We start from the raw sequence: 26,569 nt of genomic DNA, 5'->3' as shown, positions 1-26,569 counted from the left end.
CTGCTGAGCCTGCGTGTCCAGAGCCTGTGCTCCGCAACAGGAGAGGCCACAACAGTGAGAGGCCCGCGTACCACAAAAAAAAAAAAAAAAAAAAAAAAAAAAAGTTGCCCAGATTTATATAGTTAGGGCCTCTTTCTCCCAATTTTGAATGCAATATGGTAAATCCTTCTGATATGCACAAACTTTTTTGGCTTGGGAAATTTTTCTTCCATTATGTTTTTGTTAATTTCTCCTCTTCTAGTTCTAATTCTAAGGAACAACTACAAGGCTTAAGTTCCCTTGCTGTTCTCTGTAAAGACACCTGTCCCCTTATCTCTTCATTTCTCTCTCTCTGGCCTTCTCTTCTGCCTTCTGGGAGTGAACTCCTCACGTTAGTCTTTCATAGCCCTGAATGGAACATTCATTTACCATCTCACTTTTGCTCTCTGTGATCTCAAGGGCAATTTTAATGATGCCATTGCATTTTTAGTTGTTCTTATAGTTCCTTGCTTCATCCATCTCCTTTCCAACTTTCTTCCTTTTAATCTTAGCCTGCACTCTATCATGGCTTTCTTGCCCTGCTTTCATAGTCTATCCCCTTGCATTCTCTAGAGAATGAACATAATTTTCCAAACTCCTTTGTTCTGTATTTTTAAGCTGTGTTCTTCTGAGTTTTCAGAAGGATAACTCTGTTCTGTTCTGCAGTATTCTTCCGTAGGTATAATGTTAACTTGCCATTGGTATTCATATACTGTGAAACCACAGGAAGAATTCTGCAGTGAAGCAGGATGTGTGGACCATCACTGATTTTACTCGCTGTCCACTGATTTTCCAGCTGAACTCCTGCCTTAGGTCACTGGACAAATGGCGGGCTGGTGTCTATAATTTCTAGTTAAACTCCAGCATCCAGCACTGGCTGCAGTGGACTGAACTTCTGCTGTCCACCTTGGCGGACAAATGCATGAGATGAACTGCAGTACAGGAAGCAGGATGCTCTTGTACCCGTCCCACCGAGAGTGCTGATATAATATACTTCCTGGATGCAGCAGTGTCTCACCAAAGCCCGCCGACTTCCTGCTCAGGGATTTCTCGGATCCAAACTCTGAATGGCTGTGGAAGGACCTGTGTTGACAGGGGGTGGAGGATAATATCATGGTGCAGCAAAAAGCAGAGGCAGTAAAGGAAACATGCCCAATTTTCTAACTGCTGTAAATCTTGCTTTTTTGAATCATTAGTAAGATGGTAAGAGAAAGATAAAAGTGGTTTCCTAATAAATCTCAGGTAGGTCTCAAATAAAGTAAACCCAACACTCTCTTGCGCCTAAAGTTAGTGAAAATTTTTTCTAGATTCTTGACAAAGGAAGACCTCAGTTCTATTTTTCTCTGTTATTGTGAAGTTTTATCACTTTTAAAAAGTACTTTAGGACTTCCCTGGTGGTGCAGTGGTTGAGAGTCCGCCTGTCGATGCAGGGGACACGGGTTCGTGCCCCGGTCCGGGAAGATCCTACATGCCGCCGAGCGGCTGGGCCCGTGAGCCATGGCCGCTGAGCCTGCGTGTCCGGAGCCTATGCTGCGTGGCGGGAGAGGCCACAACCGTGAGAGGCCCGCATACCGCAAAAAAAAAAAGTACTTTAGTGGGAAATTGTGTGTTAGGTACTTGCCAGGTGCAATTTTAAACCAGAAATCTTGAGCTCTCCAAATTAATCCCAAACTGCCATGACTTATAGTGTAGAAATTCGCTCACAAGGAATGGACTGTTTCACACCAGTGGAACAGGATACAGCTTTTCAAGATTTACTGAATATTCTAGCCCTGAGATTTTCAACTAGCACTGCTATTTACTACTGTCTCACTTTTGAAAACACGAGTGCTCTTTATAGCCATCGTGTCAAACTGCCTACATTTTCTTAAGATTGATTCTGAAATCATATAACAGCAAGAGACCCAACTTCATAGATAAGCTGTCTTCAATTCCAACCTCATTTTTTCTCAGATTGTTGGTTCTCAGGGACAGATAACATTCCATTAAAATTTCATTGAAAGGCCATTCACTAGCAATAAGCATTTCTGTTCACACTCTATTATCCTTTCTGGAATAAGGTAAAATATAAATAAATGAATTCAGTATGTAAATCAAGGTAAAAGACTTCCTGATCATTCAGACATTCTAATGCATGATTCCTATTAGTAGGTTTCTCCTCATTTCAGTCATTATCAATTTTTTGTTAATGGTATTTTGTTCTACCTCATCAAATGATACAGTTGTGTTGGTGACCATTTAAGATCTGAACAAAAAATTAATTATGGAAGCCTCTTGCTCTGAGACTGGTGCAAACATGCAAAGCTATGCCAAGAAAACATATTTATCTGTTCTAGTGCTACCATATTTCTCCAAATAGCAAGATCTGAGGTATAATGAACATACATGCTCCATGCTTCCAGCAGAGGGCTCTAAAGATAGACAGGTAGGGAGGTATTATAGATAGACAGACAGGAAGGCAGACAGATTTTTTGGGGGTAGGAGGAGGTAAATATTTGAATTCTGTTGAAAGGAGATCTATTTTGTGAAAAAGAAATTCAACTTCTAAATTGTGAGTTGTGGTCACCAGAATTATCTTCTAAGTGCAAGCTTACAGTGTGACATTTCTGCTCATTAAGCAACAGACACTGGGCTTTTTGATCACAGTTGGTACCAATCCCTTTTATTCTTGTGTCTTCACAGCCTATTCAGGAAGCTCTTATCACATGTCAATTAGTGCTTTGTGAGGCAAATGACTTCTGGATTAAATGGAAACAATGACCTCCACAAAATCCCATCCATCCCTTTATTTTTTTCCCTCCACAGTGTTTTTCTGCAGAATGGAGTTTACCAGAGGAGCTATAGTCTCCACTAGGGTCAATGTAGCACCCGCAATGTGTTTTCAGACTTGTGGCATTATTTTAAAGCAATAAACTTCAACTTTCGTTTGGAGCTTCACTTGTCAGAGTCTGAGGAAAAGCTTCTACTACCCTGAGACGGTTTTAGGCCAAGTTGTGTTGAGATGCTGAACTTAAAAAAGAATGAAAAATAAAAGGTCATTACCAAGCTAATAAAATTGGAATGGTTATAAAATAAAGGGACATGCTTTATAGCTAAGATGTTCGTTCCAACCTCTTCCGGAACTTAATTTTTAAAGGACTGATTTATATATGACTTTAGAGCCACATACAATACAGTTACTGTCAACTTATTCATGTAAAATCCCTCCAAACAATATTGGCACATCCAGCATCAGGGATACACAAAACCAGTCTTTCATGTTAGGGGTTTTAAGCATTTGCTGAGGTCCCTCTTTATAGAATAGGTGTAAGAGAATAATGGAATTCAAGAGAAATTATAGTTCACACACAGAGGGACACCCATACTATATGCTTTTAAAAATTAGCTTAGTGAAACCATAAAAGCCAAGATCAGGGCTTCCCTGGTGGCGCAGTGGTTGGGAGCCCGCCTGCCGATGTATGGGACATGGGTTTGTGCCCCATTCCAGGAAGATCCCACATGCCGCAGAGCGGCTGGGCCCGTGAGCCATGGCAACTGAGCCTGCGCGTCTGGAGCCTGTGCTCCGCAACGGGAGAGGCCACAACAGTGAGAGGCCCGTGCACCGCCAAAAAGAAAAAAAAGGCCAAGATCAGACTTGGTTACTAACTTCAAATAAAGATAGGCCCTCACTTATTAACCCAGAAGTAGTAACTTGGGTGTTATAACTATTTAAAAAGTAAAACTAAAAGATGTAATTCGTGGATATAATTTCCCCCTGGTCACCTCACCTCTGGCACTCATGAACTCTTGCTGCTCCAGACCTCCTCTGGGCTGACACTTGCCCTACTGGCCAGAATCTTCTTGCACTGTAGCCAGGGAAGCCAAGGATCCACTGGTGTTGGAATCACCTCTTCCTCATACCAGGGAACTGGCTTCCTTCTTCCACTACGACCTTACCCAGCATTGCCCCTCCATACTCTGAATAAGCTCAGGCTAAACTTGGTCACCTGCTAAAGGGGTTGATGACCTTTTGTGGGCCGTCTTAGATACGTAACCATCATTTACAACATTACTTCTATGGGAACATAGCAAACTTTTTGGGGAATGTATGAAGACTAAGTAGAATCTCCTAGTGATGATTCTTGGTAATAAGCATGGCACATACTTGAGTGGACAGCCAATATAATTCTCAAGAACTGTGTCCCTGGGGATTCTGTGCTGTACATTTAAAACTAGGGCTTGGGCTTCCCTGGTGGCACAGTGGTTGAGAGCCAGCCTACCGATGCAGGGGACACGGGTTTGTGGCCCAGTCCTGGAAGATCCCACATGCCGTGAGTGGCTAGGCCCGTGAGCCATGGCCGCTGAGCCTGTGCGTTCAGAGCCTGTACTCTGCAACGGGAGAGGCCACAACAGTGAGAGGCCCGCGTACCACAAAAAAAAAAAAAAAAAAAAAAATAGGGCTCAAGGGACCTTCCAGATGAAAGAGGAGTAAGATATGGAGATCACCTTCCTCCCCACAAATACATCAGAAATACATCTACACGTAGAACAACTACTACAGAACACCTACTGAATGCTGGCAGAAGACCTCAGACTTCCCAAAAGGCAAGAAACTGCCCACGTACCTGGTCATGTGGCTGACAGGGTCTTGGTGATCCAGATGGGTGTCAGGCCTGAGCCTCAGAGTTGGGAAAGCCAAGTTCAGGACATTGGTCAACCAGAGACCTCCCAGATACACGTAATATCAAACGGTGAAAGCTCTCCCAGAGATCTCCATCAAAACGCTAGGACCCAGCTCCACTGAACGACCAGCAACCTACAGTGCTGGACACCCTACGCCAAACAACTAGCAAGACAAGAACACAACCCCACACATTAGCAGAGAGGCTGCCTAAAAACATAATAAGATCACAGACACCCCAAAACACACCACCAGACGTGGTTCTGCCCACCAGAAAGACAAGATCCAGCCTCATTCATCAGAACACAGGCACCAGTCCCCTCCACCAGGAAACCTACACAACCCACTGAACCAACTTTAGCCACTGGGGGCAGACACCAAAAACAATGGGAACTACGAACCTGCAGCCTGTGAAAAGGAGCCCCAAACACAGTAAGATAAGCAAAATGAGAAGACTCAGAAATATGCAGCAGATGAAGGAGCAAGGTAAAAACCCACCAGACCAAACAAATGAAGAGGAAATAGGGATTCTACCTGAAAAAGAATTCAGAGTAATGACAGTAAAGATGATAAAAAATCTTGGATACAGAATGCAGAAAATACAAGAAACATTTAACAAGGAGCTAGAAGAACTAAAGAGCAAACAATGATGAACAACACAATAAATGAAACTAAAAATTCTCTAGAAGAAATCAATAGCAGAATAACTGAGGAAGAAGAAAGGATAAGTGACCTGGAAGATAAAATAGTGGAAATAACTACTGCAGAGCAGAATAAAGAAAAAAGGAAAAGAATTGAGGACAGCCTCAGAGACCTCTGGGACAACATTAAATGCACCAACATTCGAATTATAGGGGTCCCAGAAGAAGAAGAGAAAAAGAAAGGGACTGAGAAAATATTTGACGAGATTATAGTTGAAAACTTCCCTAATATGTGAAAGGAAAGAGTCAATCAAGTCCAGGAAGCACAGAGAGTGACATACAGGATAAATCCAAGGAGAAATACACCAACACACATGTTAATCAAACTATCAAAAATTAAATACAAAGAAAAACTATTAAAAGCAGCAAGGGAGGGCTTCCCTGGTGGCGCAGTGGTTGAGAGTCCGCCTGCCGATGCAGGGGACACAGGTTTGTGCCCCGGTCCGGGAAGATGCCACATGCGGTGGAGCAGCTGGGCCCGTGAGCCATGGCCGCTGAGCCTGTGTGTCCGGAGTCCGTGCTCCACAATGGGAGAGGCCACAACAGTGAGAGGCCCGTGTACCACACACACACACACAAAAAAAGCAGCAAGGGAAAAGCAACAAATAACATACAAGGGAATCCCCATAAGCCTAACAGCAGATCTCTGCAAGCCACAAGGAAGGGGCAGGAAATATTTAAAGTGATAAAAGGGAAAAACCTACAACCAAGATTACTCTACCCAGCAAGGATCTCATTCAGATTCGATGGAGAAATTAAAACTTTTAAAGACAATCAAAAGCTAAGAGAATTCAGCACCACCAAACCAGCTTTACTACAAATGCTAAAGGAACTTCTTTAGGCGGGAAACACAAGAGAAGGAAAAGACCTACAGTAACAAACCCAAAACAATTTAAAAAATGGTAATAGGAACATATATATCGATCATTACATTAAATGTAAATGGATTAAATGCTCCAACCAAAAGACATACACTGGTTGAATGGATACAAAAACAAGACCTGTATATATGCTGTCTACAAGAGACCCACTTCAGACCTAGGGACACAGACAGACTGAAAGTGAGGGGATAGAAAAAGATATTCCAGGCAAATGGAAATCAGAAGAAACCTAGAGAAGCAATTCTCATATCAGACAAAATAGACTTTAACACAAAGACTATTACGAGAGACAAAGAAGGACACTACATAACGATCAAGGGATCAAACCAAGGAGAATATATAATATTGTATATATTTACGCACCCAACATAGGAGCACCTCAATACATACGGCAAATGCTGACAGCCATAAAAGGGAGAAGTCGACAGTAACACAGTCATAGTAGGGGACTTTAACACCCCACTTTCACCAATGGACAGATCATCCAAAATGAAAATAAATAAGGAAACACAAGCTTTAAATGATACATTAAACAAGATGGATTTAATTGATGTTTATAGGACATTCCATCCAAAAACAACAAAATACACTTTCCTCTCAAGTGCTCATGGAACACTGTCCAGGACAGATCATACCTTGGGTCACAAATAAAACCTCAGTAAATTCAAGAAACTGAAATGGTATCAAGTATCTTTTCTGACCACAACACTATGAGACTAGATATTAATTACAGGAAAAAATCTGTATTTTTTTACAGATTTGTTTGTTTACAAATACAAACACATGGAGGCTAAACAATACACTACTAAATAACCAAGAGATCACTGAAGAAATCAGAGGAAATCAAAAAATACCTAGACACAAATGACAATGAAAACACGACGACCCAAAACCTATGGGATGCAGCAAAAGCAGTTCTAGGAGGGAAGTTTATAGCAATACAATCCTACCTTAAGAAACAAGAAACACCTCAAATAAAGAATCTAAAGTTACACCTAAAGCAATTAGAGAAAGAAGAACAAAAACACCCCAAAGTTAGCAGAAGGAAGGAAATCACAAAGATTAGATCAGAAATAAATGAAAAAGAAATGAAGGAAATGATAACACAGATCAATAAAACTAAAAGCAGGTTCTTTGAGAAGATAAACAACATTGATAAACCACTAGCCAGACTCATCAAGAAATAAATGCAGAAGACTCAAATCAACAGAATTAGAAATGAAAAAGGAGAAGTAACAACTGACACTGCAGAAATACAAAGAATCATGAGGGATTACTACAAGCAACTCTATGCCAATAAAATGGACAACCTGGAAGAAATGGACAAATTCTTAGAAAGGTATAACCTTCCAAGACTGAACCAGGAAGAAAGAGAAAACATGAAGAGACCAATCACAAGCACTGAAATTGAAACAGTGATTAAAAATCTTCCAACAAACAGAAGCCCAGGACCAATGGCTTCACGGGCGAATTCTATCAAACATTTAGAGAAGAGCTAACACCTATCCTTCTCAAACTTGTCCAAAATACAGCAAAGGGAGGAATACTCCCAAACTCATTCTATGAGGCCATAATAACCCTGATACCAAAACCAGACAAAGATGCCACAAAAAAAAGAAAACTACAGGCCAATATCACTAAAGAACACAGATGCAAAAATCCTCAACACAATACTAGCAAACAGAATCCAACATCACACCAAAGGATCATACACCATGATCAAGTGGGGTTTATCCCAGAGATGCAAGGATTCTCAATATATGCATATCAAACAATGTGATACACCATATTAACAAACTGAAACAGAAAAATCATATGATCATCTCAATAGATGCAGAGAAAGCTTTCGACATAATTCAACACCCATTTATGATAAAAACCCTCCAGAAAGTAGGCACAGAGGGAACTTACCTCAACATAATAAAGGCCATATATGACAAACCCACAGCAAACATCCTTCTCAATGGTGAATAACTGAAAGCATTTCCTCTAAAATCAGGAACGAGACAAGGATGGCCACTCTCAACACTATTATTCAACATAGTTTTGGAAGTCCTAGCCACGGCAGTCAGAGAAGAAAAAGAAATAAAAGGAATCCAAATTGGAAAAGAAGAAGTAAAACCGTCATTGTTTGCAGATAACATGATACTATACATAGAGAATCCTAAAGATGCCACCAGAAAACTACTAGAGCTAATCAATGAATTTGGTAAAGTTGCAGGATACAAAATTAATGCACAGAAATCTCTTGCATTCCTATACACTAATGATGAAATATCTGAAAGTGAAATCAAGGAAACACTCCCATTTACCACTGCAATAAAAAGAATAAAATATCTAGGAATAAACCTATCTAAGGAGACAAAAGACCTGTATGCAGAAAATTATAAGACACTGATGAAAGAAATTAAAGATGATACAAATAGATGGAGAGATACACCATGTTCTTGGATTGGAAGAATCAACATTGTGAAACTGATTATACTACCCAAAGCAATCCACAGATTCAATGCAATTCCTATCAAACTACCAATGGCATTTTTCACAGAACTAGAACAAAAAATTTCACAATTTGTATGGAAACACAAAAGACCCCGAATTGCTAAAGCAACCTTGAGAAAGAAAAACGGAGCTGGAGGAATCAGGCTCCCAGACTTCAGACTATACTACAACGCTACAGTAATCAAGACACTATGGTACTGGCACAAAAACAGACACATAGATCAATGGAATAGAATAGAAAGCCCAAAGGTCAACCCATGCACATATGGTCACCTTATCTTTGCTAAAGGCGGCAAGAATATACCATGGAGAACAACAGGCTTTTCAATAAGTGGTGCTGGGAAAACTGGACAGCTACGAGTAAGAGAATGAAATTAGAACACTCCCTAACACCACACACAAAAATAAACTCAAAATGGATTAAAAACCTAAATGTAAGGCCAGAGACTATAAATCTCTTAGAGGAAAACATAGGCAGAACACTCTGTGACATAAATCACAGGAAGATCCTTTTTGACCCACTTCCTCAAGAACTGGAAATAAAAACGAGAACAAACAAATGGGACCTAATGAAACTTAAAAGCTTTTGCACAGCAAAGAAAAACATAAAGAAGACGAAAAGACAGCCCTCAGACTGGGAGAAAATATTTGCAAATGAAGCAACTGACAAAGGATTAATCTCCAAAATTTACAAGCAGCTTATGCAGCTCAATATCAAAAAAGCAAACAACCCAATCCAAAAATGGGCAGAAGACCTAAACAGACATTTCTCCAAAGAAGATATACAGATTGTCAACAAACACATGAAACAATGTTCAACATCACTAATCATTAGCGAAATGCAAATCAAAGCTACAATGAGGTATCACCTCACACCAGTCAGAATGGCCATCATCAAAAAATCTATAAACAATAAATGCTGGAGAGAGTGTGGAGAAAAAGGAACCCTCTTGCACTGTTGGTAGGAATGTGAAATGATATAGCCACTATGGAGAATAGCATGGAGGTTCCTTAAAAAATTAAAAATAAAACTACCACATGATCCAGCAATCCCACTACTGGGCATATACCCTGAGAAAACCATAATTCAAAAAGAGTCATGTACCACAATTTTCACTGCAGCTCTATTTACAAGAGCCAGGACATGGAAGCAACCTAAGTGTCCATTGAGATATGAAAAGATAAAGATGTGGCACATGTATACAACGGAATATTACTCAGCCATAAAAAGAAACGAAATTGAGTTATTTATAGTGAGGTGGATGGACCTAAAGTCTGTCATACAGAATGAAGTAAAGCAGAAATTAACACACCATTGTAAAGCAATTATACTCCAACTAAGATGTTAAAAAAAAAACGGGGCTTCCCTGGTGGCGCAGTGGTTGGGAGTCCGCCTGCCGATGCGGGGGACGCAGGTTCGTGCCCTGGTCCGGGGGGATCTGGGCCTGCGCGTCAGGAGCCTGTGCTCCACAGCTGCGTGGGGGCGGGCCACGGCGGTGGGAGGCCCGCATACCGCAAAAAAAAAAAAAAAAAAAAGAGGAGATGGAGTTATTTGTAGTGAGGTGGATGGACCTAGAGACTGTCATACAGAATGAAGCAAGTCACAAAGAGAAAAACAAATGCGATATGCTAACACACATATATGGAATCTAAAAAAAAAAAAAGAAAGAAAATGGTTCTGAAGAACTTAGGGGCAGGACAGGAATAAAGAAAGACACAGACATAAGAGTGGACTTGAGGACACGGGGAAGGGGAAGGGTTAGCTGGGACGAAGTGAGAGGGTGGCATGGACATATATACTCTACCAAATGTAAAAATAGATAGCTAGTGGGAAGCAGCCACATAGCACAGGGAGATGAGCTCGGTGCTCTGTGACAACCTAATGGGTGCGATAGGGAGGGTGAGAGGAAGATGCAAAAGGGACGAGATATGGGGATATATGTATATGTATAGCTGATTCAGTTTGTTATAGAGCATAAAGTAACACACCATTGTAAAGCAAATATATTCCAATAAAGATGTAAAAAAAAAATAGAGCTCAGATCAGGGTGATCTCATGTATTTTTCTAAATATAATAATTATTCACATTCATTGAATTATTAAATTACAGGGTTATTAATAAGCTAATAAAAGTTGCGAACTGGCTAAGAGAAAAGTTTGAGTTAATAAAAAGTTCAACTATTATAATGTTATTAGTGATTCAAACTCAATTAAGTTAAATGTCTCCTATTATCTCAAGGATGGAGACTTAAAATTCACTTGTATTATGTAACTATTCAATGAAAGTATTTAAAATTAACATCATTTAAACAAAACCAAAAAGCCTGATTTAAAGGTTTCACTGCGTTTGGTTTCCTGCATAAGGGCTTTAATACATGCATTTTATTTAGCACATTTACACACCTAGTAAAAACTGCTTACTACAACTATGCCTTAACCAATAGGTTAATAACTTGCATAAACTCTGGTAACACGCATGAGAATAGAAGACAGCCTAGGTTCGATTCCTTAGACTTTACCACTTTCTTGCTGAGGACCTTGGGCAAATTACTCTGAGTCTTGGTTTACTCACCTGTAAAATGGGAGTAACTGGTATAAGCAGCTACCTCATAGCATGTTTAAATGAGACAATCTATATACTTAGAAGAGAGCTTGGCATATACAGGCATATCTCGGAGACACTGCAGGTCTGGTTCCAGACCACTGCAATAAAGTGAGTATCGCTATAAAGTGAGTCACATGACTATTTTGGTTTCCAGTGCATTTAAAGGTTATGTTTATGTTTATACTACACTGTGGTCTATTAAGTGTGCTATAGCATTGTTTAAAAAACAATGTACATACCTTAATTAAAAAATAGTTTATTGCTAAAAAATGCTAACCATCATCTGAGCCTTCAGTGAGTGGTAGTAGTAATATCAATGGTCACTGACCACAGATCGATGACAACTAATATAATAATAATGAAAAAGTTTGAAATATTGGGAGAATTACCAAAATATGACACAGAGACACGAAGTGAGCAAATGCTGGTGGAAAAAATGGCACCAACAGATTTGCTCTACACAGAATTGCCAACAAACTTTCAATTTGTTGAAAAAATAAAAATGCAGTGCCTATGAAGTGTGATAAAGTGAAGTGCAATAAAATGAGGTATGCCTGCAATAAATACTCAATAAAAGTCGGGTATTACTAGGTCTGCATATCTATCATACAGATTTTCAACAATTCAAAGACACATCAGTATGACTATAGTTACTGTGGCACCGGGTGGATATGTCACTCTAGCTCAAGTCCTACCCAGTGGCTTCCTATCATAACTGGAATAAAATTCAAAATTCCCACCTTGGTCCTGCATGATCTGGCTTCTGGTCACCTCTCAGACCTCCTTGCCAGTCTAGACACTTTTGTACCAGCTGTTCCCTCTGCTTCAAACACCCCCCCCCCGCAAGGCTACAACCTTCACTTCATCTAGCTTTCTGTTTACGTATCATTATAGGAAGGTTTTTCCTAACAACTCCATTCAAAAGCTTTCTGCCACCCCTTCCATTAGCTCTTTACCTCCTTATCTGCTTTATTGCTCTTTATACTTATAATTAGTACTGGGTATCACATTACAGATGTATTTATTCATTTGTTTTTTATCTGTCTCCCCCCACTAGAATGTAAGCTCCATGAGGTCAGGGAATGCATCTTATACACAGCTATGTCCTCTAAGTTTCTAAAACACTGCTTGCGTTTAGGAGGCTCTCGACAAACAGGTGTCAAACAACGGAATTAAATAACTAAACCGAATACAAAAATGCATCTCACACGGTTGACCTCCATAAGGGGTTTATAATCTTGTATGGAAGAAGAAACAGTCACAACAATTCTGTGTTATTATTGCCTGAATCACTTTAAAGTGATTGCTAATGAGTGACAAATTTTCATTATCTGCATGCAAGGGTTAATTGTTGGATTTTAAAAAGCCCTTTGTGTATGCTCATTACATTGACAATAGAACTCACAGCTGAGTTAATTTAGCCTCTGGTTTGCTGGTCATCGGGAGCTAAACTGTTTTCTGCCTTACGAGGCGCACACACACAAATGTACTTGGAATGTGCCGTATACAGCGTGACTAGCAGACATTTCATTTGGCAGACCTACTCAGTCAAGGCTAAGGTGCGGTTGTAATCAGCTGCATCACCTTTCTAGTCATTTTATCATCTAAACAGGTAAGTGAAAAGCCCTGATTCTACCAGCTGATTCTACTGAAAGCCTAGGCTCACATTCCTGAAAACCAGTTGGTCACACAACTTCAGCCTTCACTGAAGCAAAGGAATAAGACAGCTCTCCTTCCCATTTCTATGTAACGTTCAGGCTTACTGTGATGCTTCAAGAAGGAAGCAAATTGCAAAAGCAAAAAAAAGAGTGAATGTATCCGATTTAGAAGACACCATCTTTCCTAAACTGCAAAGCCTCTGAATGTTTTATGCTGCTGTGGCTGCTTTTACAAAGGTCAGTCCCAACGGTGAGCCTCCCGAGATCAACCGAATAATTTTGAAAACTTCTTTATATCAGGAACAAAGACATCAATTCACAGTTAATAGAAACAACGTTTGTAAAAGGTCAAACCCATTCATTTTTTAAAAAGCTTTCCAAATTAAGGCAAAATGATTGTTTACTTAATGTTTTATACCTTCAATATTAGTTTTAGATGTGTCTCACACACAGAGACACACATGTGTGTCAGGGACTTGCACAATCCTGGCTTTCTCTCTCACTGGCTCTGTGGCCTTGAGCACGTTATCTTACCTCTCTGCTTCAAGTTCCTCATCTATAAAATGGATGGTGTTTTCTACCTCATATTGCCTGCCATGTAATAAGTACTGGACAAATGCAAAGCGTTGAATTTACCCATTTTGTATCTAGAATTTACTACTCTCTCCTGATAATCATATTCTCCTCCTTCCTTTTAATAACAGAACTACGTCTTTTAGCTTGGTGCATGGCTGCCCAGCAAGACCACACTCCCAGGTGTGGACAAGTGTCTAAATTCTGGTCAACGGGATGTGGGCAGTAAAGGTGTGTATGGCTCCTCTGAAAGGAAGGAACTTGCCCTCCTGGCTCTCCTCCCTCAGGCTGGAACCTGAGAGCAGGAGTGGTGACTGTCTGACCAAAACCACACACATGACGCCCAGGGGTAGCAGCCCTGGAGAGGGAAGGTGGTAAGACCCACAGGGCTCACCCTGAGCCTTCCTCCTCCCTGGGTTCCTCATCTGCTGGGACTTGCTGTGTTTGAGAAAAATAAACTTCTATGCTGTTTATGCTATAATTGTTTCTGCTGAAGTGGCCAAATTAATACACTAACTAATGCTAGCATATTTACTCAATTTTAAATTATAAAAGTTCACAGCCAGGCATCTTGAAATCTATAGTCATTCTCTTCCATATTGATGATCAATTACTTGATGTCAAGTCCTTGTTAGGGGAAGGCACCCTCCTCCTGCCCAAATTAAAGCACTTGGCAGGTCACAGGTACTGTCTGGGTCCTGGCAATGGACACCTGGATGACTGTGACAGAAATCGAGAAGGAAGGTACCAGCAGTTGTCCAGGGAGGGGGCTGTTCAGGAAAGTCATGAGGTCAGAGCACAGAGTGCGTGTCAGGGCTGGCAGTGTAAGACCCTACTTGGCAGGTCCACCTACCAGCCTGAGGTAGTTCTGTAGCATCTGCAGAGGGATCATAGAGGCATAGGTCACGCTACTGAGGCAGCCTTCCTGCGGCCCTGTGAGAAAGAAGCAAACGGAAGGAAAAATGGGCTCTTCTTGTGAACTGTATAAATGATCAAAACATAAAAGAGCCTATCATAAAAGATACAACATGTTTATTGACTTATGTAGGCAGAGCTGACATTTAGTCAAGAGGCACCAGTGTGCCTTTACCATCGTGAAAATACTGTAACACTTTGTATTGACTGACAGCCCCTGCTGCTGGCCTCCCAAGAGCTCCCCAGCTGCCCCTACCTTCCCCCGGGGAGCCCACCCATCTCCTGTCAATCACTACCAGGGCATTCAGATCCGGGCTCCAAAACTATAGCTTGTATTTGCTCTGATTGCTGGATTCAATATTTTACTGTTTATAAGCAAATGTCATCAGAGATAATCCCAATCCTCAGAAAGTTCTAGCCTTGCCAGTGTTAATGTACGGGTGCATTCCCAAACTCTGTCCCCTGCCCCCGAACCCCTTCCGTGTTCAGCCACTCTCTCAATATGGTGTTTCAGCCTGAAGGAATTTTCTGGAATGGTCTCACACTTTTTTTAAACTTAAGTATCATTCAAGCAATAAAATAGAACTTTATTCGTTCAAACTGAATTTTTAAAAGCTCCATTCCCAAGTCTGGGAAATGCATGATGAGATCAGTAGCCTTTTAGAGTTAAGGGCTGAGAAACTGAGAATTTCTATGCTACGCACTAGCTTTATGTACTCAGACAAGAAAATCAATCTCTCTGGGCCTCAATTTCCTTGTACATGAGATGAGGATAAACATAAATACGTATCTTAATTGGGCTGCTGTAAGGATTACAGGAATTTATACTTGCACTGTGCTGTAAACAACAGAGCCTAGCACAGAGTAGATGCTCACTGAAATTAGCCTGTACCCTAATAATCACATGGACTTGACAGCAATAAAAGACACTGCTCTTAACATGGTATCTGTCACTCTCTTATAAGCACATCAATTTGTTCCTAAAGAGAAATGCAATCAGAATCTCAGCAATCAATGATCAGGACAGACGTCACCACAGGTATCAGAAACATGGCTTTTGATTTTCCTCTTCTTAAACATTTCAAAAAACATCTAATTACTTAGTAGTGGGAGTCACACATGTGTGGCCTGAGGACACAGGACAAAACCATGCAGATTCAGAGCCTGTGCTGTGAAACACTCACGATGCAAAGTCTCCCAACATCACCTCAGTCTGGAACACCCTTACCTGACAAAAGCGCAGTGACCTGCTCTGCTTTATTCGTTCTCATAAAGTCCCACGGGGACTGGGTGAAGCTCTGACCTGCTGACCACGGCACATTTCCTAGTTCAAAAAAAAATAAAATGAAATATCAAGAGAAGCTTAAAAGTAATTCTTCTTATAAGAGTCAATGAACGATCTCCTGTGAGACCCCAAAGGACTCCAGAGCTTAGACTGTCAGAGACACAGACAGACTATGGAAAGGGTCACACAAAGGGTTAACTCCCTCGTACAATTTTTGTGGATGGTCAAGAGGAGACCTTCAAGCTACAGCCTTCTCCAAAGCTGTTCTTACAAGGGATTGAAAGAAACCTGGTGAAAATACAACCAAACATGTCCAGGGTGAAGTTTTCAAGGACAAAGCAGATCATAACCTTTCATGGTTCTTCCAGTGCTTGTTTCACAAAGCCCAAGCACTTTGGATGAGATAACAGGTCCTTTACGATCTGGTCCTTGCCCCAGTTTCCAACAAACTTTTGGATTCTAGTAAAAACAGTTAACTTCAGGGGCTCAGAATAAAGCAAACCTTTTCACAGTCTGGGCCCCCTGCTCACTCTTGCTCAAAAAAGGGTCCCAATTCATAAGTGTCCACTCTGGGGAGGCATTAGTCCTCAGTACTTGTTTCCATCTCTTCCTTCCACAGATCAATTCTCAAATACCTATTCTCAGCACACCTCCAACACACGTGCATACCCTACCTGTAACTCACTGCTTCTCTGTTGCCCTTGGTCCCTTTAATCCAGTTGAGGTTATCAATAAAGTTACTTATATACATACATAATAACAGTGGTGTGCAGGCATGCTTCCTTTTATTGTGCTTTGCTTTATTGCCCACTGCAGAGCTTGTGTTATTTACAAACTGAAAGCTCTTGACCCTGCATGGAACAAGTCTATCAGCGCCATTTTTCCAACAGCATTTTCTCACTTTGTGCCTGTGTTTAACATTTTGGTAATTCTCACAATATTTCAAACGTTTTCGTTATTATTATATTTGTTACGGTGATCTGTGATCAGTGATCTCTGATGTTACTATTGCAAAAAGATTATGACTTGCCGAAGGCTCAGATGATAGTTAGCATTTTTTAGCAAAAAAAGTTTTTAAATTCAGGTATGTACATAGTTTTTTAGACAATGCTATTGTACACTTAATAGACTGCAATACATTATAAATAACGTTTATATGCACTGAGAAACCAATACATGTGACTCGCTTTACTGGGGCATTCTGTTTATTGCGGTGGTCTGGAACTGAACCCGCGATATCCCTGAGGTATGCCTGTAACTACCAGTTATCAAGTGGCCACAGCCAGGTACTAAACAAAAGCCTTTACCCACAAAACTCAATGATTTTTAGATCTGAAATGCTTCTTGGGTGCCCCGCACCTCTGGGACAAGAATGAACACCGGAACGGTCAGGCCTTAGCACCCACTGCACACAGAAGTACCTGGATCTGATGCTGGTGAATACCCATTTGCCTTCCCCAGTTTCCAGATCAGGTGGATGAGGGCTGAGGGTGGAGGGCCATTTCATTCAAAACATAGCCATGAGGACTTCGTTTATTTGACCCCTGGGCAGAACCACACCTTAAATAATACTGCACTTTCTGGGCAAATGTGTTCCTGAGAATCATTTATGACTTATTTTTTTAATGCACTTCTAAAATTATATAATAATTCTTCTGTAATAATTATTTTATGATAATAACAGTGATCCATAAAATTAAGTTGTGAATAATTTGCTTTAAAACCTATTGGTAATATATGTTTTGAAAGTGATTTAGCATATATGTGTGAACAAAATAAAATACTTTCTGATATAATAAGCTGATACATTAATCGCATGGTGAAAATTGCCCTTCCCTCAATCTTGACTATTCTTTTGCAACCTGGTGCTATGGAAAATACACAGGCTTTCCTATAAGACAGGCTGGAATCTGAGTCCTGACTGTGTGACCTCAGGCAAGTTAACTTGTAACCAGTTATCTGTAAATGAGCCTGCTGTAAGGACTCCCTAAGGTCTGTATATAAATAAAGCTCCCAGCACAGCCCTGCCATCACAGGAGGTTCCCCATAGATGTCTTAGCTCGACAGGAAAGAAACTAACCAGGGACAACTAACATTTATAGCACACTTACTATGTTTACCAGAAAGCAAATCTTATCTTTTGAAGTTCTTTGGAGTCCTATCAAACAGAAACAACCAGGTATCACCCTGACTCATCCCAAGTGGGAGCTTTGACTCTATCTTCATTAAAGTGCCTCTTCTAACTCTAGACTTTATTAGGACTCCCATCCAAAGGTAAGGTGTTCATACACTACTGCATCTCTGGCACAGTCCAAGTACAAACTTGGAGCTGTGTTCAGAGCTTGTGTATTAGCAAAGCAGCTGCAATGTGGTTAGTTTCTTGCATTTATCAAAATAGCAAGTGCAATCACAAAGCCTCATCAAGGGCTTTCATGTTCTTTACTCTCTGGATATTATTTGAGGCATAAAAGCATTTTTATACCAACAGGCAACATTATGTAATGGTTGCATTATGAATACTCAAGTTTTTCAGCACCAGCAGCTGCCACAAGTGAGCTTTGAATGTATTTAGTCAGTGAGCTGCGTATCAGGTTAGGGAGCCCATGAATGTAAATAAACCCAGAAATTTAACTTTCCCTTCATTGCTGGACTGCTGATACCTAACGTGATGGATCGCACGCTGCTTGCACCGAGGCCAATGCTAGAGTCAGTGGTGCTATTAAACGTCACGTCTTCCAGACTCCACCATCCATCAGAAGAGATTGCTTGGAAATGATTTGTCAGAGCTTGACTCACTGCTTTTGAAAAATCATCCCATGATGTCTGTTTGCGAATATTTAAAGCACATATTGTGTTTTCACATTCAAAATCGTCGGCACCGTAGTTGCCTGGTTGAATCTCACCCACTGAAATCCTTAAGGGTATTTTAAGAGCATCTGTTGGAAGAATGAAAGAATTAGGGGAAAAAAATCCTGACAGGATAAAAACCAGCAAAAATCTTACATAAAACAAACAGATATAAACATTTTAAAAACAAAGCAAAGGGCAGCTATCCTTTTTTAAATATCATCAATTGAATATTCGTCTGCTGGAGTAAATTTTAGTCTCCCAATCTCTTCACAGTTTCTTTGGAACCATGTTGCTTGAACTGTTTATCTTTCCTTGTCTCTTTGGCCAGTTCTACTTCCTTGATTCTTTCCCTTCAGCAAGGTTCTCAAATTCTTTCAAAAAGCATCTGAGAAAACTAGAGCCCTCTCTTGACCTCTCTATATCACCTTTTCTCCTCACCTTCATTGATAACATCATGAAGAAGGCAGGTTACAGCTGCGTAGGTCAGTGTGCTTAGGACAGTGGTTTCAGACTCATACAGACCTTGGGCTGGGCCTCAGGGTCAGCTTTCTACTTAGCCATGTGTACTTGGTAAATGGCCTTGATCTCTCTATGCCCCAATTTCCTCCATAAAATGGAAGGAACGTACAATTGAGATGCTATGAAGAATAAATGAACTCATGTTTGCAAGGGATTTAACACACTATTTGTTTAACACATTATCTGTTAACACACTATCTCACAAGAACTAGTAAGTACTTGATAACTGGTGAACAGTGCAGTAGAAGCTTTTAAAATGATCTTTCCAATCTCTCTGTGACACCAGCGGACTGGGGCCCCCTCCCAGGTGGATAGCTCCCCATGTACTTGTTTTCATGAACTGAATTATATGCTTACCAAGAGCCACTTGTGTTTAATCCCAAATCTTCTATGTCTGTTGAACTCATTACTGTAATTAGTAAATTAAATATTCCACATACTGATGAAATGAGTTACTATTCCTATGAAAATCAGAACACGTTTGAGACTGAACAGAGGAGCTGCTATAAACAAGTTTTTAGTGAGATATGGATGAGACAACCACATAAAATTAGAAAAAAATTAATTATCTCTAGACAGATACTGCCTTTAGTTTGCTTCATAAATATGTTTACGTCCTCAAACAACAGAAACCACAGACAAAGCATTAAAGACGTGGTTTGTTCAAATAAGGATACGCGGCACTTCAATCAGCAGAACCACATCAATATAAAGAGCTTCACCTAAACGCTGATGAAAGAATTACCTGGTGTGTTTTAAATGAAAATGAAATGTTTAAAAATATTTTTATGATCTTCTTCTTAAACTGACTTTTTTCCATGAACTGACCACCTACTAGATTTTATTTTTGGTCTTCATGTTACTTAGCAGCTTGTGACACAGCTAATCTCTCTGCTCTCTGATACACTCCTCCTGGATTTCCTCACACCTCATTGGTCACCCTCCAATGTTGTTCCTTTGCTGGTCCCTCCCCTTCTTCTAGATTTCTTAATGAGAGTCTTGCAAGGCTTGTTTCTCTTAGTTTTTCTATCTGTGTTCACTGCCTTCGAGACCTCATACAGTCCCATGACTTTAAGTAGCATCTCTAGACAGCTGACTCTCAGATTTATAAATCCAGCTCATACTCACTCCAGAATTCTTGCTGACTTGACATCTCCTACATAGATGCGCAGACATCTCAAATTCATAATTCAGAACATAACTCCTAACCTTCGTTAGCAAAATCTGCTTCACCCACAGCCTTCCCCTAGACAGCTGATGGCAATGCCATCCTGCCAGTTGTGGCCATCCTGCCAGTTGTTCAGACTGAAAACCCTGGAATTATCCATGAATCCCCTCTCTCATACCTCACACCCAACCCATCAGAAAGTTGTGTTGGCTCATCTTTGGCTACATCCAGAACCGAAACGTCCTCATTTACTACAATCCTGAACTGAGCTGTCATTACTGGCTCTCACCTGGAACACTACATTAATGGCCTAACATTAGGCCTGTGACTGCCTAGTTTTGTCTTTTTTTTTTTGACAAAGCAGCCAGAGATACCATTAAAACGTACACCATTCTTAATTAGGAACATTGCCAGGGTTGGCCTTTTACAATTAGTATGAGATTTCTTTGATGTTATCTTTTCTTAATAGTTATTTTAAAAAACTTTTTATTGGCGTATAGTTGACTTACAATGTTGTGTTATTTAGAAGCTCACTTATGTTTACTAAGTTGATAAAAGCAAAATTTAAAATGAGATAGCTAAAAAAATAAAATAAAATGACAGCTAACAAATGTCTTTTTTTTTTTTTTTTACAGGGTAGGAATACTTACAATGTTCCTGAATTAAAAAATGACAAAAATTCTTTAAAAAAAAATGTACACCAGGTCCCGTCACTCGTAAGCTCAAACACTGAAATGGTTACCTTAAGTCCCAACAATGGCCTACAAATTCCAATTAGATCAGGCTCAATTCCCATCCCCTCCTGCAACTTCTCTGACCTGTTTTCCTACTTTTCTCCCCTCACTCGTTATAACACAGTCACTCTGACCTGCTTGCGGTTCCTCAGACACAACAGATATGCTCCTACCTGTTAGGGCCTCTGTCCACTTGATGCTCTGCCTGGAAAGTTCTTACCTGAGAGATCTACAGAGCTGCCCCTTCCTCGCCTCCAAGTGTTTGCTCAGATGTCTTATCAGTGAGGCTACCCTGTCTATCGTTTTAAAAACTGAAACCCACCCGCTCACTCTCCATCCCTCTTAGTCTTTTCCATAGCACGTATTACCATCTCACATACCATACAATGAATTATTGCTTATGTTTATTGTTCACTTTCTGACTCAATGTTAGAATGTAAGCTCAAGTCCAACTACTGATACAGCTGGCTGGCTGGATGGACTGAGTGATAATCCTGATATAAGAGGTCACAATATTTCATCTGATCTAGCACTCCATATTCATAAACCCACAAGTGAACTTTTCATAATGTTCAGAAGTATATACTCTTAAAGATGGAAGGGACCCAAAAGATCATCAGTTATCTTCCTAGACAGGTAGGCAACCAGACATTGAGAGATAACTGACCTGCCTGCCTACATTCGTATGATCGGCTAATAGCACACTAGACGGCCATGATTTCTCATAGCTTCCTAGCCTCATGCCTAGAAAGACAATCTAAGTCAGAAGAAAAGAGCAATAATTATTTAAAAGCTGTCCAACGTCAGTCAAATACAAGGAAGACCTAGCATTATTTCAATAACAATTAATTCTGTAAAAAGCCATTCTATGTGGAAAAATATAATTACCCCATTTATAACCAACTAAGTGTTTTTGTAGCAGCTAAGGTTCAAAGAAGGTTAAGAAGAGAGTGAGAAAACTGTAGTTGCATTAATATCTTTCCCACAGTCCTAGAGGCCCCAGCAGTGTGGACGTAGCATGAGTAATGCAGCTGCAAAGGGCACTCACTCAGATTCTCCAGCAGGTGCTTGCAGTCATCAGTGGCGACATCATGTGCAGTCCGATTACACTTATCTCTTTTTTCTGGCTCCAGCCCTCCATGCCTACACAAGACTTGTAGGCAGTTCTGTAAAGACACGAACTCCATTACCTCACATCCAAGTGAATAAACTCAAGCGAAAACTCCAAGGGAAAATTCAGTTGCCTGTAGCAAGCAAATCGGGAATTCTCAGCCAGAAAGCTTCTTTCTTTCCCAGCAACCCAAATACACAGATTAATCTAAACACTGTCTCCAAATGAAAAGCAAACAGTGCTTCATTTACATGTGATTCACAGGATCGAAACACTGCTCCACAGAACAGCCTCTTAGGTTTCAGGAGAAAAAAATTAGCTTACTAATCACTCAGTTTGCAGAGTGAAATTAAGGAAAAAAGACTTCAGCAGACAGTATCCTTTTGCTGTAATTTGGAAATATAAAGCAAAAAGACTTCTGCTACAACCAGATGCACCTTGCTATCGGTCAGGCACTGCTTTCCTGGTCATGCAAGGGCTGGGCTCCAATTGTAACAAGTCTGTCCCAGAGTCCTTGTAAGCACATATATATTTGAGATCTTACACTGTCTTACTTTATTTATTTGAGAAATAGGTGTGAACACCATGTTGACTGAAGTTTTAGAAAAACATTCTCAATAGATATTGAAGTTAGGTGCCCTCTCTTTTTCAGTTTTTTCTTGTGTTGCTCCAGGAAATCTCCATTTAAAAAATATCACTAACCTATGAACTGAAAGGTCGCAGTTTTCCAAAATTTTTCAATTCAAAGTGGTAGGCAATTTATATGCAAACATTTTCAAATAAGGAACTGCACGGCAGGATATTACATCAGGACATTTATCAAGGAACTCTGCTATTTCAACTTCTACCACTTCATGATTTGTCTGTTGATTTCCCACCACAGTCAGCACAAAACTGAATAAACCAGAAACCATGAAAGGGCTGACTTCCACTTCTGACAACACAGTAAACTACGCAGTCTGAACAGCTTTCTCTAATTGTGCTGTAAAACACTTTTTTTCTGTTTTGTAAAACATATGTCTTTCTTACTGATGTATAATATCCATATAGAAAAGTACACAAGTAAGTGTGCAGCTTGAAGAATTATCACAAAGTGAACATACTTGTGTAAGGAGCACTCCGGAAGCCTCCTTAATGTTCCATTTCAATCACTAGCCCCTCCCCTTCTCCCCCCAAAGGCAGCTACTACTGTGATTTCTAAGATCAGAGATTGACTTAGCCTATTGATGAATTTTATATAAATGGAACCATATTACAGATACACTTTTATATTTGGCTTCTTTTCATTCAACATAATGTCTGTAAAATTCATCCATGTGTTAGGAACAGTTATAATTCAATTCGTTCTTTTTAAAAATTACTGGGTGGTATTCTATCATATGGGTATACCATAATTTACTCATCTATTTTCTTGTTGGTGGACATTTGGGTTCTACTATAGACTTTCTGGTACGTGTCCTTTGGCGGACACATGTACATATTTCTGTTGGGTATATGTACAGACTTGGTCTTCTGGGTCATGGGGTATGCACATGTTCTGTACAAGTATAGACTGCAAAGAGCTTTCAAAAGTGGCTATACCAATTTCTACTCCCACCAGGAGTATACTTGAGTTCCAGTTGCTTCATATTGGCCCCAAAATATATTTTAAATCATGAGTTCACAAGGAAATACAGGAAATCCCTACGCGTCAGAAAGAAAAAGAGTAAGCTGAGACCACCAGTTAAGTGAAATTGGAACAGGAAGCCAGTGCTGGTTTGAGGACAAAGCCAATATAGGGAATCTTTTTGGATGCTGGGGGGATGGGAAACTAGGCCTTGGTACCTGCACAATGGAGCCGCCGAGCCAGAGGACCTTTGAATCAAGAAAATCTGTCTTCTGCAAAGGGACTGGCTTGGACGTTGGTTTCTCACTGCTCAAGTTGGAGGGATCTTCTCTAACAATTGTAATCAAAGTCTAGCTTTCACTGGTCTGGGGTTCAGGTTTAAAAACAATCACTAAGCCAAGAAATGAACTGAAAACTAAGTCAAATACATAAATTTTTTGTCCAACTGTTATTACTAATTTGTACAAAATCAATAAATGTATAAAATATTTAATAAAATTAACTCTAATGAAAGATTTAAGTAGAATGCAATCTGAGCATTAAACTCTATGAATTCCCAGATGATAAGAGATAAAAATAATACATTTATTACACAAGTTAGTACTTGCAGCAAAAGCAGGTAAGAGCCAAAACAGACCGGGGGGTGGGGGAGGTCCCTGCCAATATAAATGGTTTTATCTACGAATTTTGGTAAATCATTTAACCTTTTCCTGCTCAGTTTCCATATCTGTGTCTCAAATATCTGTATTTCATAGGGCTGTTACATGACTTAAATGAAAAGATGGGTAAAAAGCTTTTACATTCTTGGCACGCAAAACGTTCTCAATATTTATTAGCTGCTGTTTTTGTTATAATCAACATAATCATCACCAGTTAGAACACAGCCCAAATATTCAGGTAAGTGGTGAGGAATTACAGCACATCAGCAAACGTCATAATTCTAGGTGATGGTACTTCAAATTACAAACAGAAATGATAAAAGATGCAATCAAAATCTGCAAGAGTCTTTAAAGTCTGACCTATAAAGTGGGTTGTGTATAATTTTTATTACACTCAGGTAGGTCAGTAGGCAATAACATAAGCAGTAGCTTTCTCTATAAGGAAGCAAGAAATGTTGGCAAGATAGCAGGATAACGCGTATCCAAACAGGGTCACAGCTGTGAGTTCCACAGCACTATGCTGGGCTCCGTGGGGAACACAAAGAAGATGAAAACTTTACCCAACTGACACTGAACAACACCAGCAGCTACAGTAACTACTGGAGCACACACTAAGCTCTAGGCACCGTTCCAACACAGCACAAGTATTTAGTGCTCACACATCCTCACAACTTTATGAAAGAGATACTAAGCACCTCTGTGCCGGGCGCTGTGTTAGAGCCCAGGGTTGTGACGACGAAGATGGTAACAGTTTCTGCTTCTCCAGCAGAAACGCAAAGCATAGTCAAGAGCCACGGGGAAAATGTGCCCAGAAGAGGGGGCTATTGAAGTGAGGAGAAAGTTCTACTAAGGGGAGGGGGAGGAGGTGGGAAAGGCAGAGCAAAGAATCTAAGCTCTCTCCTTGAAGGGTGGGCTTCGAGTGAAGAGAACACTTGCTGTGATGCTAGTTGCTTCTTCTGGAAATGGATTCTCAGGGAACCTAAACTGGGCAGGCTGTTCCAAGGGATGCAGAGCAAGAGGTCTAGATGAATGGGTCTAAATCAAAGTGCTGTTAACTATGATACAGATACATGTGCTAGAGCAGAGACTTTATTTTTTAATTTATTATTATTTTTGGTCACGCCGCACAGCTGAGGCATCTAAGTTCCCCGACCAGGGATCGAACCCGGGCCCTCAGCAGTGAAAGCGTGGAGCCCTAACCACTGGACCACCAGGGAATTCCCTAGAGCAGAGACTTCAGAAAGCAGTGGCTTAGGCTTCAACTTCTGCTTCCACTCACATCCCAATCACCAGAACTTAGGTAGGTGTCCATGGTCACCTGCTACGGAGGCTGGAGAACGCAGTCTTTATTTGGGTGGTCAAGAGCCCAGCTGAACTCTGAGAGGCCCGTTATTGTAGAAGAGGGTAGAAAAGATGTTGAGGGACAATGAACCACCTCTGCCAGGGCCCTTTAAGAGCTGCGAAGCAACGTACCAGTGCCAGGGAGAATAAGCTGAAACCCCAAGTCCAAAGAGCTAGAGATAAGATCCTAGTCAGGACAGGGAGCTGAGGGTCTGACACCGGGCAAAGGAAGTGGGAGGGAAAGCAGTCTGCAAATGCACAGGTAGGGTCTGGCACACGTGCTGGGAACAACTTGGGGTGTGGGTGTGCTCACTGTTTTGCAGGGCAGGGGAGATGGAGGCTATCACAATGGGAAATAACAGTATGAGGAAGCAGGCAGACTCAGGGGTGAGATGAAGACAGCTAGCGTCAGCTGTGAAGGGCTGAGTGCTAGGGAGCCTCAATGTCTTTCTGGAGGCATGAGGATATGTTCGGGTAGGAAACACCATGATCAGCTCAGTTCTGAAAACCAACTGGTACATTTGGAAGACATACAGAAAAAGAGAGTGACAGAAAGGAGACCAGTTAAGACAGAACTCTCATAAAATAGCCCATTCACTCACTGATTCAACAAACATTTAGTACTTGTGGGCCAGAGACTGCTGAGCACAATATATACAACGATGAAAAGTGATTTTTTGGAGGAGATGGAAAGGGAGGGAGGCATACAAATAATCACAGTAAAGAACAAGCTCCCTAAGTGAAGTGTGAAGAGGTGCTCTGGGGACCAATGAACTCCTGGA

At 40.6% G+C, this 26,569-nt stretch overlaps 1 protein-coding gene across 5 annotated transcripts in view; it reads right to left on the bottom strand.

Moving 5' to 3' along the window:
• CTTNBP2 (cortactin binding protein 2) overlaps positions 1-26,569 on the bottom strand; it is a 443,818-nt gene that overhangs the window by 29,270 nt on the left and 387,979 nt on the right. For all 5 annotated transcript variants that reach the window (XM_070046323.1, XM_070046322.1, XM_030857645.3 and 2 more), the window contains 4 exons: positions 22,119-22,236; positions 18,460-18,735; positions 15,743-15,838; positions 14,453-14,532 (listed from right to left, as the gene is read on the bottom strand). In XM_070046323.1, coding sequence (XP_069902424.1) covers positions 14,453-14,532; positions 15,743-15,838; positions 18,460-18,735; positions 22,119-22,236 — 570 coding nt within the window. The remainder of the gene's footprint in view (positions 1-14,452; positions 14,533-15,742; positions 15,839-18,459; positions 18,736-22,118; positions 22,237-26,569) is intronic.

Source organism: Globicephala melas, chromosome 9 (assembly GCF_963455315.2).
Source record: "Globicephala melas chromosome 9, mGloMel1.2, whole genome shotgun sequence".
NCBI lineage: Eukaryota > Metazoa > Chordata > Mammalia > Artiodactyla > Delphinidae > Globicephala > Globicephala melas.
This window is presented reverse-complemented; position numbering and strand designations above follow the sequence as displayed.